At 42.6% G+C, this 15335-nt stretch overlaps 1 protein-coding gene across 2 annotated transcripts in view; it reads left to right on the top strand.

Annotated features, from left to right (window-relative positions):
- LOC135483383 (uncharacterized) overlaps positions 1–15335 on the top strand; it is a 43257-nt gene that overhangs the window by 15493 nt on the left and 12429 nt on the right. The window contains exons 1-2 of one of the 2 annotated variants that reach the window (XM_064764242.1): positions 1252–1308; positions 10806–14919. In XM_064764242.1, coding sequence (XP_064620312.1) covers positions 10827–14919 — 4093 coding nt within the window. In that variant the 5' untranslated portion in view covers positions 1252–1308; positions 10806–10826. Of the gene's footprint in view, positions 1–1251; positions 1309–10805; positions 14920–15335 lie in introns of those variants that run through there. The other variant, XM_064764241.1, reaches the window with a different exon arrangement.

Here is a 15335-nt window from a genome sequence, read left to right as displayed (position 1 = left end):
CCAAGGCAGTTCAGAAATGGATATCAATTGACCCTGGTAGTTGAGTTGTGGTCAAGTCCAGTTTGCAGAGATCACCAATCCTTTGGTTGATAAATTTTCAATACTAGAGGGTTAATGTTTCTGATAGCTTCTGTCAATAGCGCCTCATCCTCCTCAGTGATATCAGCCAGCGAGACACTCCTGATTCACATGTCATTATTGCATGCTCATTTCATCTGAACATGAATAGATAGACAATTTCATGCTGACAGAATTCACTGATTTGTTTGCTTTCGTGGAAACATTTGCCAGGGTTAAAAGTCACTTGTGACAGATGTATGAAATTGATAAATGTTTTTATGGCGAATCATTTTTTCGGCGGTCATTCAGGGTATTGGAGTAATTGATGCACTTGATTACCATTTTAGACAAAGAAAAAGGATCCAGGATGCGATAGATTGTTTTCTGTTGAGTGAAAGTTTAACCAAGTCTGCTCTGGTGTAATGTTGCACAGGCTTGGGCAGAATCTCTGAAGTTGTCAGGTCAGATAGGTCATCAGAGTGACACATCATGAAGTGACCAGCGACCTTGATTTGTCAAGGTGATGTGATGTTTAACTTCATCCTTCTACCATGGAGAGAAAGAGAGAAATCACACACCCTCCTTCAGTGTGCCAAAACGCCTGAAATTCCTAATCCTATCCATCGAATTGAAAGTTTCAAATAGGTGAATCAAGTTGAAACTAGGTTACCCACAACACATGATATGAACACAACATTTTTTTAACCAATCAGCCACCTGTAGGCATTCCAGCCTTGATCATGCCGACCATTTTTTTCTTCAATTCTGACTGTGTTATTAGACTAGTTGTTTTCACTGCCCCAGCTGCCATCAAATTCAGAGTGTTGGATCAAAATTGTCGATTTATGAAGATATTTGACACCTATTTCATACTCAGGATTTGATTTATCTGGCCATTTAACTTATAAGGACATAATAAATCTGGAACATTTCACCAACCTTTACAACCTACGATAATATTCAAAATTCATGGAATTTCTAGGCCACATTTGAAAAAAGTGAATTGTTTACATACATTTTATTGCCATTTTATATTGTATTGACCAACTACAGCGGTAACTGCTCGTAAAAAAACGGTCGACCAACTATTTAGGTTACGTGTATAAAAGCCGTATACCGCGCATGCGGTGTAGGCAGTTCACTCACCTTCCGGTGGTGTCACCTTAAATCTGACATAGTAATTTATTCAACCGCCGTTAGTGCGTATTGTACGAGTCGAGATCCTTGTCCATCTTCTGCACAATTTTGGTAAGATATAAAAATCTATCGTCTGTTGTTTGCCGAAGTGATGGTTTATGGCGATAAATTTTATGGTTAGAGCAGTTGTAAACCTGTCTGTCAGGTGTGTGATCGTGGTTTTCGAATTCGATGTGTCTTTTTCGTCTGATCGCCATTGCTGTCGCTAATGGCGCAGAAGTATATGCCGACACCCCCTTCCACCCTGCGATCCTTGCCTTCACTTCATTTCGCAATCTTTTAGAAAAGCCTAAGGATTCAGAGGTATTAAGCCTAGGAGTAAGGTTTGCTCCAGGTTTCTGTACATCTGACAAAACCATGACAGACGGTGTGATAGGCTCGTGATCCTGGTTCTTATACTGATGCCAGATGGCAGCACCCTCCAGTAAGGTGTGGGTTCATGATGTTTTTACTGAGCAGTTCAGGGGTCTGACAGGATCCTTTGCAAATCTTGCCACGTACGTTGATCCTGATTTGATGCTGTTCACACCAGAAGTTGTCTCTGTTTTATGTGAGCTTTGATAAAATAGTGGGTTTCTCATTGCTTTAGTGTTCAAAACCAGTCAGTCACAGGGGGAAACATTAAATGTTCTTTGCTTGATATCGTTGAACTAAAGTCTTCAAAAAATGCTCTGTAGTTGAATTTAATATGAACTTCAAATAGGTTTGATAGAATGACAGGCTCTGAAAAGAAGTTCGCCTGGTGTCAAAAGAATGAACTGATGGCGTTGATGTTTGAAGTGTTGTTAAAAGCTTCTTGCAAAGACGAGATCAAAAGGAAGTGATTCACTCCTGATGGAGCCAGAAATGATTTGCTGACTTCAAGGAGGCAAAAAATGAGCTGAAGTTTGTGTGATGATATGATCCTATTAGTGGTCTACTCTGGGAGGAGGAAAGAAAATGGGATGCCAGCGAAGTACTCACATTGTGTGTAGAGCAAAGGAGCATTATTAGAGAACATTATAAACTCTACGAACCCTATTGATACGTAGGAGGAAACCAGCAGGATTTTAGGCCTATTGCCTGCCTGGTATTTCATAAAAAACATGTAACTGAAAACTGTTTCATGTAACATCATCATAGTTCAGAACTTGCATTATAAAAGTTCATCTGGTGTTTTCCAAAGCCTGATATCAATAAACAATGTATTCTTTTGTATCAAGTAAACTGCTTACCTATCATACTGCGCTAAATTGATTTGCCGCCCATTTTATTGCTGAGACAAAATTGAAGTTTTTTGTGATCACCGTATTTAATTCAAATGAAAGAAACCGAAAATGCACTGTCAGTTTTGCCATATTTTTAATCACGTTTTCCCGTATTCAAATGTATTATCTGCCGTGGGCGCTAGTAAACAAAACAGTCCTAGATATTTGACGCCTCAGGTATTGTGTAAAATTCCTATACCATCATAAAGGGTGGAGACGATTGGAATATGAAATAACGTTAAATATTTGATGTGAATCTTCTTGTGGCTTAGAAGGTCCTGGGTCTTCAGGATAGGCCCAGAAGCTTGTGACTAAATCAGGGCATGAAGGCCATCACAGAAGTTTTTGTCAACCCTTCACAGCAATTGTCATTTAGACTAGGGCTGTCTGATTGGAACAATGCAAACATCGGTGGTTGTAGTATATATGCAGGGAGTCTTATTTGCCTTCTCTGCAACATTTTGTGCCCCTTCCTTGTTGGGCAAAAATACATCGATCTTGGCTGTATCTGCCCGTATCAAATGACATACAGCATCTCACCTCGGGGTTGAAAGTGACACGTTACAAATCCATTGCAAGCTTTGTCCTTAAGATCATGAGTTAATGCCAAGACAATAGCTGCACTGGAAGCCTGCGGCATGCCGGCCTCAGTCTGGTTGATGTGTGTCTCCAGCTGATGGCGCGCATTATCCGAATCATACACGAGACAATCGCCTGTTTGTCATCAAGCGGCATCTTGAGCCAGATGACATTTACAGTTATTGTATTGTTACACATTCTCACTCAACAGATGAGCCTGCTTGGGCGTTGCCATGGCAATCATTCAGAAGCAGGTAAAATAGAATCTTGAGGTAGCGGCATGGCAAGAGCAGATACATATAATCACGTTAAGTGAGTTGGGTTCAGCACGCATTGATTTGCTTCCTTTCGGTGATAAAGACGTTATGAGCTGTATCTTGATTAAAAACGAAACCCTGCAGCGTCGGCAGACGTTCATTACATTCATGGCTGACAATTCTCAGATCAGGTAAGCGATTAGCCTTGTGAGCATTCTCGATCGTATTTCATGTTTTCATCTTTTGTGTCAATTCAGCCTCGTTTATAGCCACCTGATAGGTGATATTGTGGAAGATATTGGAGACACTTCAAAGCTTGGGGGCAGAGGTCTTTTATGCTATATCTAATGAACAGAAATGGACCAGTACTCATAGCCTGTTACTTGATGATCTTGGTTTTAGGTCTTGTGCCTCTGTTGTCCTTGAAGATCTCTCTGCATCCTAGTGCTTCTCCCTTGATTCATCCAGCCATGGTCATGATGCAAGTTGATCTCTCACCCTGGATCTACCCATCAATCCATCTTACTGTATCTCAAGCTTCCCTCGTCTAGACATGTGATCAAGGTCTCGGCTGAGTAACCACGGGTGTCGCCCTCTCCTCATCTTAGTCATGCAGCCGTCCAGTGATTCATTGCCTTTTTACTCTCATTCATTAGTGGAATTGCTGCAGAACCTGAGCTGTAATTGTGACAACCTTGCCTAAAAACCAAAGTATAATGAGATCACTTCCGGATTTTTTTATAACCACACTGCAGTCCAAACAGCATTTATTGACATTAGGTATGGTTGGTGATAAAATCCATTTCATTACTCATTGAAATCTCTACGTGGTTTCTCTAGTGGGGTTCTATAGTCTCTGCAATGAAGTGAACATGGCTGAGCTACGGCACGTTTGCAGTGTTTTTATTGACGTTTTAAGTGGTAGGAAGTTCAAAGTTGTACATGGATCAGATTGTATTGATCACGTTGCCTGCAGCGATGTCATCTTTAAAAGTGGATTCTACCTCTGCGATTTCAAAGGCAACGTCGCCTCAGGGTCTGGCTTCTCATATAGACAGTACAAAAGGTCATGTCAAATGCAATCATTTTTTTTGAAAGTGCACAACAAAAGATGGTGGGTAGGAAAAGTTGATCAAGGCTGGGACGAGTACTCCTCTTGTGAATAATTGATATGGCTTGTTGTGCAGTGATTTATTTCCGGGTATGCTGGTATTACAAATATTGATAGTTGATGAGAGGGCAACATAGGGAGAGTGGAGAGGGCAACGAGAGCCACCAGCAGGCACTGATCTTGGCCACCTGGCTGATAAGCTGATGGAGCACATTCATCCTGTTCAGCAACGTAAGCATTTTTTTGTTGCTCTCATTGAAAACAGTCGATGGTATGTATGTGTGGTGCGCGCTCCAAAATTCAAGTAGTGTTTCGCTATACTTCAAACAATCCACCTACTGAACCTGTCGGTTGCACAATTTCCTGTCATAAATTGCTTTCTGTGGCATTCATATCATATAAAGCCTCAAGGGAAAAGTTAGTCATCTTTCATGTTGTTAAGCTGCCGAAAGTTAAACGATTAAAAACGTGAGTCTTAGATGGTTTTAGTATTGTGCTGCTGTGATGATGATTCACATGACAGACCCGAGGGGGATTGTCTTATGATAGTATTTCTAATGACTTTGTTTATCAACTCTGATGTATTTTATCAGCCTCTTTGTAGCATCTGATCTCTCTAGGATCACCATTAATTAATCAAAGTCTAGCTATATTAATCTTAAAATGTTGTTTGCTGATTATTGTGTCAGGATTATTTTTGTTGTAACACTACAGTAAGCTTTCACCTGGCCATGGTTGTCTGATCGTGTTTACTATGTTATAGAGTGCTGTCTGTAGTTAAATAGATGTGACCCACAATGAAAAAACACTGCATTAATCAGTCGCTTTGTGATGCATAGATTTGGCCAAGTTCCAGAATGTGATTTGATCAGTGGTAGACCTTGCCTGAAAACATTTCTCTCTTCTGCAAACGAGTGTTTCATGTCACCCCCCTTACCATCACCGCAAAATGGTTGAATATTGAAAAAACAAGCGCAGCTATCGATCGCTGGGTTATACCACTTCAGGTCATGATGTCAGCATGATCCTCAATTAAATAGAGTTGCTAGGCGATACTGCGTTATTCACATCATCCCTGTTGGCACTGACAACCACCTATCGTCAGTTTATCTCCTCTGATCAAATGTGTTGACTAATCGGCTGGAATGTGTAAAAATCATTGTGGACCACTTGTAAGCCGAGAGGAGAAGACACCTCTCTGATGTCATGTTCAAGGATATGTTTACGCTTTCATCAGAAACATCGCCTCCATACCTATCAAATTGGATGGATATTGCTTCTCGATCAGCGTAATACCCTGGCAATTTCACGGTGAGTATCTCAACATTATCGCACCAATGATTGCACTGTAATGGAAGCGTCTGACATTCCCGCGCACGTTTATTGATGGGTGTATGTGAATTATTGAAGAGGTTGGGTCACCGTGGCATTTAATCAGAGTTGTAACAGGTGCCCAGGTCTGTTGAACCTGACAACACAAGCAATTAGATGCGAGTGCTGTGTGATGAGATTGATCTGTTTCAATGTTGTATTTGCTTGATTTCTTTAGTGGTTACTGGCAGTTGCTAATGTGCATTGGTGCTAGATCATTGCTTCATGTGGGTGTTGTTCTAACTCGACCACATGGAGTTCTGTTTATTTCATGATCAGTTTTAATCATTGTGTTAGTCTTGTTGGTTTTAAAAGGCAGCTGTTCAGGGACAGAGATCCCTTGTCATTTTCACCACGCGCTGTGGGTTGCGGCAAATGTCAGAAACTACGCAGTTGACATTACCATGATTACGGTGCTATATTTAGTGGTCGATACCATGCGTGATGATCAAACACTGCTTGACAATGATGGCGATGAGATAGGTTGTTCAGATGTGGGCCTGAGGTCTGATGCTTCTCTTGGGACTTTGCCATATGGTAAAGCTGATTTTGTTCCTCTTCACTGCTAGAGGCAGTCATGTCACAACACATGACCTTGCTACCATTCTCGTCTCTGATCTCCTCAACTGACATTTCCTTCCATTAGGTTGACTCTTTGATGCCAGGTATTGACAGGTGATCGTGTCACATCAAATGTTGGTTTTGATTGTGGATTGCAGTCCAGTTTTGCAAGATACACTGTATATGAATCCAATTCATGTACTTGTAACAATAGTCAAACACCAACAAGAGTTCTCAGAATACTCCATTATAACCTATTGAATTGTTGCAAACCTGGCCTTTGTGTGGGATATAATTAATCCTACATGCAAGCTGTTCATATATCAAGGGGTATAAACATGATGTCCCAAATCTGAATTGCCACTATTTCTGGTTTGGCAATAATTGTTTTGATGATGTTTCACAATAGTACTGTAAAATCTTTGTAGTAGCAAAGGAAAACATCCTGGGAGGATATGGTTCTTATGCTCTTGGCTTTTGTTGGTGGTTAACCGAATGTCATCTGCTCTGATTGTGTAGTGTCGTCTGCCTCGATTGTACATGTATACTTGATCTCACCTCACGTTGCCAAAGTCTTCAATGCAATATTTTTAACTGAATACACAGTATCATGCTGTTTCAAGTCAACTGGTATTAAGTTGTGAGAGTCCAAGTCCCACGTGAATATAACTTGCCAAACCATCCTGTGGTATCCTTGAACTAATTGTGTTAACGAATGCATTGTTGTCTTTTGAAGTCTTTCCTCTCATTGAATGAGGTTGGTAGAGAGAGATTGACTTGCATCCCCTAGGGGGTGATCGCCATGAAAGGAAGCGGTACAGGCGGACATGCTAGATTTGACAACAGAGGTGCTAGGGAACAGATGGCAAGCTTTTTGACCCGCTTCTCGTGGAATTCAGATGTCAATCTGGGCGCTCTTTGGATTGTTGCGCAGAATATGACATGAAGGCATGGTCATGTACTCTATGAGTCAGTTGGTTTGTTCTGGAACGCAGTGTAACGGCTTGTTTTTCATTTCCTCCAAATCCATTTGTCGATGTGAATTTGCTTGATATACGGAGGATTATACCCCAATGTTTTTGCCGCTGCAATATGTGTCATTTTGTATCAGCTTGTCGGATTGAATGCCATGTTTAATGGCCTCATGTTTCTCAGGTATGATAACCTTTTTATCATGTTGTTTTGTTGCGTTTTCTTCCTCTGAATATGTTGACATTTATAGGTACCTTGTATACCTATTCTGCTCTGCAGAACTGTACTGAGGTGAGCAGTAGCTGCTCATCGAGGGGCTTATCCATTGCATTAAAGTTTGTTGCCTACCATATGATGGAATGGGAAAGCTGCCTGGCTATCCGTGACCTCACCCCATGCATTGAACTAGACCTCGGACACAAACTCTGCACACAGCTAAAAAGTCGGTGGGCGACAAAAGAACAGCACTGGTTTGTTACCTCATGAATATTCCAAGGAAAAGCATTGGCAGCCTCCCTTGATAACCAAGCTGGCCTGGGCCGGCTGATAGCAGATGCCACCATGGTCTTCCTCTTTACAGCTGCCTGAATACTCTTTATCCACGTCTCCAGGGCCTACTTAGTGCCATTAAAGTCTTGTTCGCTATTTCGCCACAACTCCTCGTGTATGGGGTAGTGCACTTGGCATCCTACTTGTACAGGGTAGTGTGTAGTACAGTATCTCTCATTCTCAACTGGCTTGTGCATTCTAATCTAGCTCGATTGTGACTTGCATTCATGGCAAGGGTTGTTGGCTGATGCAGTTACTCGGTTAGCTAATGTGGGTAACGAATGCAGGGTGTATAACTCACAGTCATCACATGCGCCACAGGGATGAAGGAAGTAGTTGTTCAGTAGGCATGTGGCACATTGTAGTGGCTTCAATTGGTTCTGTGTACAACAATGTTATATGGCTCACTGCTTTGACTCTGACTCTGAGCTTCAGTAGTGACATGTGACTGTCACCACAACTATATCCAAGCTCACTGATGGTTGTGCTGGCCACTTGGGGAAACCTTACCTTGCCACATATAAACACAGTCCTGCGTTAATGGAGAGATGGTAGAAAACCTTGTATGACACATCAGGGACTCGTCACAAAGTACGAGTGTCGGTGAGCAATCCTGCATGTGATGTATCTCGATGGGAAGGTTATCTCCATTTCATTGTCGCAGAGGGGATTAATCATGATATCATTATGCATGCAATTGTTGTATTTGTTTCTCAGCGTCCAGATGATCGCTGGGAAAGTGCGCGTCATCAAATATCCTGGCTCTTAACTCTTTGACCTTTGGTGTTATATTGATCAATACAAGTGATGGCTGGGGATACAAATCTGATGCTGGTGGCTTAATATGGACGATTAGTATGGTTTATGACCCTAACCGATAGTGCACACTAACATGGATGTTGAAAAAACTCCCAGCAGATTATAGGGATTAAGTTGCCAGCTTTTGTTGTTATATGGAGATCTCCCCTTCTCTTTGATTGTTTGGCCGTTATTGTAAGTCATCCTTTCCCTGTATTGTGCTCTCTGTTTAGTTCTGTTGTTAGTAATCCTTGACCGTGTCTGATTGAACAGTCGTTCCATCTATCTGAATTAGTGGCAGGTCTTGCCCACTCATAACAAACACTGAAACCTACTTAGATGGCTGCCATGGATAATGATTGATGCGATTCATATGACGGATTGCCGAATATGTTTCAGTGGAAACTACCGAATTTCATTTGACCTTGAGGGGTGTCTGGGGACTACAATATTGCGACAACCTTACGATGTGATTCTTATCCTGATGTATTTACTTGATATATTGCACTTGATTTGTGTTCAGTGTGTCAATAAGCATCTCAGACTTGATCCCCAAAGCTGTTTTCTCTTGTGAGATGAACTGATAACACAAGTTGAAAACTTGGTTTGACATTTAGGAAGAGGAAGATGTTCTGTTTGTATCAATGTTCTCATGCAGATCTGTGCTTCAATTTGAGGTTTTGCCCTAGCGTATCTTTCTAGTTGTCTTAATAGAGGGTTACTTCTCTCAGACACAAGCACTTGTGAAGGTTCTCTTGTAAAGAACACAGAGCACATGATCTTGGCTCCTGGCCAGATTCTCCAAGAGGGTGTCCAAGAGAGAATCAATGGTGTAATTGGTAAAGATAATGACCGTTTAAGGCACATTTCTATTCTGCACATACCGATACATGAGGTATGACATCCCCGCTGGCAGGGGAGAGCTAATCACCACCAGAAATGGAATTACTAGCTATAGCATTTTTTGTGGCATCCCCTTTGTAGAGGATGGTGAATGGTCTGTAACCATGGTGATGGCCCATGATGTGGGATGTAATCGTACATGACATGAATGACGAGTCATATTGGACTGTGTTGGTCTTGGAGCTTGGATGGGAGTTGAGCTATATTAGGATGGGTCTTAGTGGGCGGATGATGGGAAATGTCTTGGAAGACGTCAAATGCATCTGGAGTGGTTTGAGCTGTAAATTTGTGTAGGCGTGAGTGAATACTAAGCCCCGAGATGTATCAGAAAGTGATTGTGTGGGTTTTTGAATAGTAAAGGACACCTTGTAACGGTTCATGATCAGTCTGATGATGAGGCTATTTATAACAATAATCCAATGATGAGAACAGGAATGATGCACTCTTTTTATGTCTTGTCTTGGTGCAGAAACGTTGGTCATAATCTACCCATCATCGTGGACTTGAGGAAGTGTGGTTCATTTCAGAATCAACTTTTCAAACCAGTTCCAGTCTCAATTGCAGTTTCCCTTACTTAGCAATTTGGTGATTGCCCAGTTAATGTTCTTAGTCACCCTTGGCGTACCTGACAGTCTGTATTGACTAAATCTTCATGTATGTCCTACATGACCAAGGTATAAATAGCACTACTTATAGAACATTGTCGTTATAAATAGAGATCCCCATTTTCAGGTCAATGGATAATACCAAAATTTATTCTTTTGAATTTAAATACTAGATCACTAACTGGCCGTGTCATTCCTTTATGGAAGCACTTGAACACCTATGCTGATGATCATGTCCTATCTCGTATTGTGGTCGTCTGGCAAACTGGCTTAAAAGCCCCGCTCATTGTCAGCCTGTGTTGATTGTATCCATACAATCTCTAGCTTGTTAAGACAAGTTGACAGGCTATGCTCGCTTTATTTATAAAATGAAATGTCACAATTTGTTGATATTTCTTCTGTAATATGGCTATACTGTATGAAAGTTTCTCAATTTTTGTTTTGTGCATGGATTCTTTCGCATGCAGAGTGCTACATGCACTCATCGGTACAACTACCACTTTCTTTACATGTACATCTGATCCCCAAGAACCTGAAACTGGATAGTTACAATATTGACTTGGTCCTCATGTTGTGTTTCATTCTGTCTTTGCAGGTTCTTAGAAAGAGATTAAAGATGATGCGGAAAGATGGTGTAGGCCTCAGCAATGAGGCCTGGGCCAGGCGGCTGGCGTATTTGAAACAACCCGGGATGTCCGCAAGAAATCTGCCGCACAATCAGCTACTTCAAGACCAGGATGTTCCTGATCTGACCGAATCACTCACCAAAACGTTAGTCCATGGCCACGACCGAAAGAGTGACACACACGGAAACGAAACACTCGATAGCCTTGAGGAAATCGATGAGGATGATTTGGCTCTCTTCTTGCCGGATGTCGCTAGCTCATCAGATTCTGAAACAGGCACGTTCCCGCACAATTACGTTGACATTATCGGTGATCAATTTGATCATATGGAATCTCTAGACGCGATTACGAACATTGCTTCATCATGTACGACTGTTGTGGCCACTTGTGCAAGCGGTAGTGGAGCAGGTAATGAGGAGATAGCCAGGGCATTTCAGCAGCATGTAGGGACGCGTCAGAAACAGGCAATGCTGCCGGACACTACCAACCATGACTTGTTACCGCTGGAGTCTCTTGTTCATAAAACCGGTGTCTCAGAAACAATCACTCGGCCTGATCAGCAGTCAGACCAGGTGCAAGGAGCTAATGTCAATCATCCAACGAACATGCCGCAATTAGAGGAGTTGAGCTCACTGCCATCACAATCATGTGAGACACAATCCTCTGGGTCAGTGATGAGCCCTGACAATAACAATCACTGTATGAGTACCGCGTCAGGATCACCGTGTTGTGACACCCTGGCGTACAGTCAGGCAGACTCGCACTGTTATCTGGACACCGGTCCTGGCAGCTCATGCCATCAGCAGCACAACGATCATGATTTACACAACTTGGATAGTGTATCAAACGTTTCTCCGGACAGTGGTATCTTATCAATATCAGAATCTCCTGAGAGTCACGAGGCAGCAAGCCCATGCAATCCTATCACCACCCATCACCCAACACTTAGCCCTCAGTCTGTGTTCTTAGACAGTGTGTCTCCCCCTCGCCATGCGGATTACCTCCAGCCAGAGGCAGACAGTACAGACGATCATCCCGGTTACCACAGCGATATCAATGATGAACCTCCACCACTCATTCCCATGTTTGATCATAATGTTCTCATTGCCCCGGTACAACGACGTGGTCGAGGTCGACCACGGAAAAATCTGCTCATACCCGAAAATGCCATAATCTCGCCAACAAAACTCGACCATTCGTTTGACTCTACGATAAGTGAGGATCCTCCTGATCTCAGTAGGGAACGCATCATTGATCATGGAGTACAGTTCAAGGAAATCCGTATTCAGACTCCGCCGAGTAAGCCAAAGAAAGTGACAAAACCTAGTTCAGATTCTGGACCTAAGAAACGTGGCCCTGGACGGCCAAAAGGTTCAGGGGAGAAGTCACGGACTAAGATAAAGGACTTGTTATTGTTGAGTGCCATAGAACGAGAGCAAGCGCTCGGGAATAAAGGTGTTAATGTTGTTTGTGATTTGAATCAGTTTACAAAAGCAAAGGGCCAGGGTAGGAAGAGGAAATCAGAGACTGTGAAAGCTTTGTTTGCTATGGCAGAAGAAGCCAAGAAATCACAGAAATTGACTGTGAAGAAGGTTGTGAGTTTAGAGAAAGGGTACGGAATGACTGAGGATAACTGTGATGAAGACAATCAGGTCAAGAAGAAGGTACGCAAACCGGTCTCTAGTAAGGTCCTGGCCAGTGGGTTGAAAGCTACTGATACACGCAAAGGCATCCCTGGCCCAAAGCCACAAAAACCAACTCTTCCCAAGGCTCCGAGGAAATCTATTAGTATGATTATGGATGAACTCAAAAGTGGAGCATCATTACCGGTATTGGACCGTGTTGATATGATCAAGTCAACTGAAAATGTTAGCCCCATTGTGATACCGTCTTCAGAGGATGAACTAAGTAATGTGACATATGTGAAACAGAAATACAATGCAAATGTTATAGCCGAGAGTTACCGGGTTGTGTCGGGTAAAAGTTTTATCAGCGAGACACACAGACTTATAGAGCCGGTCTCTTGCAAGAGGAAGGTTAAGGACTTGATCTCAGATTTGAAGCCAAGTGAAAATGTGACAGAAAAGTTAGCACATTCCAATGTGACTGTAGATTCATCTAATCTCAATGTGACAGATAAGTTATTAAGTGCCAAACAAAAGGATACAAAAGTTCCAAAAAATAAAAACAAAAATATATCATGGACAAAGTCTAGTACGCCCAAGTCATCTCCTAATGTGGATAGTCCTGTGAAGAAGAAGCGTGGTCCTGGTCGGCCGCGCAAGTCTCCACTTCAACCACCGGGAAGAGTAAACAAGGTAGCAACACCAAGGGAAAATAAGGCAGCTTCTTCTAGTGTTGATAAGGCAGTGTTGCCCAAGATGGATAAGGTTCTTTCAGACACGGATATGGCAGTGCTACCAAAGGTCCGCAAGGTTGTGTCGTCACATGTGGGCAGGGTGCCATCTCCTAAAAAGGTACTGTCTCCTAAACTGTCTCCTAAAGAATCAAAGCCGGTCTCTCCAAAAGAGCCTAAGGCAGTTTCGCCTCAAGTGACTAAGGTTGTGTCTCCTAAGGTGTCCAAGGTAACCTCTCCTAAAGTGACTAAGTTAGTTTCTCCTAAAGCCAGGTCCGAGGGACCACTCTCAGATTCTAGCAGGCGATCAGGGGAGGATTTTGCTTCATTAATCCAGAGTGTGCAAGCTTCAATTGATTCCCAGTTCAAGGGTTATATCGATGACTCTGAGGACAATCAGGATGATAGTCCTGGCAATAGTTTGGATGAAATCGAACCCTCTTCTTTATCATCCCCGCCAAAGACAAAACAACACCAACCACCATCCAAACAGTCTAAACAACTAGCGCCTGGTGCGAAAACAAAACCCAAAGTTAAAAAGCCAAAAGTACATGTGATGATGCGAAGAACTAAACGCCGACGGCGAAAGAAAAAGGTTGAGAAACCTGATGTTTCCGAGTCGTTGTCTGTTGAGACTGATCTCTGCAGTGCTGGCACTGTGGAGTATGAGACGAGCCAGGACAATGCTGTAGGGCTACTCATGGTGGTGCCATCCACGTCAAGTTCTTCTGTTGAAGCTACTTCTCCGAGTTCACCTTGCCCGGTTGTGCCATCTGCTGGTTTGGGTGACAAGGAAGAGAAGGAAGAGGCTGTCAAGCCTACTGCTGAGGTGACTGTTGTGAAGGCGGCTGGTAAAGCTACCTTTGGGGCTGGCTCTCAGTTACGAGAGAAAACTGAGGAACTCAGTAAAACTCTGTTACCGTCTTCCAGTTCAACAGCACAGCCAGCACCAAAGTTGCAATTGCTTCCACCCTGTGAAAAACCCCATTCTAAAGTTGTGAAAAAGAAAAAGTTAAAGCCATTCAAATCGAAACATAAGAATATAATCGACCCAGTGTTCTTAGAGGATGTCGATGAAATGTCTGAACAGTTGGAAAAGCTGGTGCTAGATCTGAGACATGATATGTCTGTTGCACGCAATGTGAAACCCGGTGAAGACCCTATGCCGGATATCTTCAGGAAACAAACATACATAGGACGCAAACGTAAGAAAGAATGGCTGAGTATTCATAAACAACAGAATAAGGAGTTACGCAAACTGCGTGAGGAATTCCGTAAGGTCAAGGATCGTGATAAGAAAGTGGAGAAAGCAAAGGAGAAATGTGCCGAACCTGAGGAGCCAGTAGCGCCCCCTTTTGGGGCGACTCTTGCATTAGCTGTGGTCGATAAACAGGGGAAGGGGAAGGGGAAGAAAATTGATGGTCGGAAGCGTAAACGTTCAGTTAGTGAATCTGAGGTTGTTGTACAGAAACCAGTTGCACTTTCACCCATTCTGGAACACAATGATCATTGTTTGCCGTTGAAGAAGCGACACAAGTTATTTACTGCTGCTTCTGAAGGACAAAAGAAGACTGACGAGTCACCGGTCAAGTCATCCCCGACGCTTGCACCCCTGGTTCTACCACCAGCACCAACCTCAATGCTAGTGGCTGCTCCTGTAAAACCTCCCAAGCGAAAAGTTGGTCGGCCAAGGAAGAACGTCCAAGTGGAAGACAAACCGAGATCAGGTATGTTCACATTCTAATGATCTCCAAGATTCTAATACTGCATACTGACTTTGCAAGTCTTGACTTCACTCTGTGTATACGTGTTTGGGATGCTACCATTATGTAAGTTTGTTTTGTAAGCAATATGCAAAGTGGAGTTGTCCTTTATTTGTAAATGACACATACCCAGTACACAAAGAAGCTGACTTGAGTGGTTGAGAGGCCTAATTTACTGTGGCATTGTTTGGGTGTTGGATCATTGAAGTTTGATCATTGAAGCTTGACTGGTGTAGCTTTTGTTCCTACACATAGTCATCCATTGAAGCATAGTATGGCTTAGACAAGCTGGTTATTTGTGAAAGCATACATGTCACCAATACCAGTGTGATCAGAGGTCTGTTTGTTTGGATGATTGGGAGTTACACAATAATGACTTG

Source organism: Lineus longissimus, chromosome 2 (genome assembly GCF_910592395.1).
Source record: "Lineus longissimus chromosome 2, tnLinLong1.2, whole genome shotgun sequence".
NCBI lineage: Eukaryota > Metazoa > Nemertea > Pilidiophora > Heteronemertea > Lineidae > Lineus > Lineus longissimus.
The sequence above is the reverse complement of the archived record's forward strand: the minus strand, read 5'-3'. Positions and strand labels throughout refer to the sequence as shown.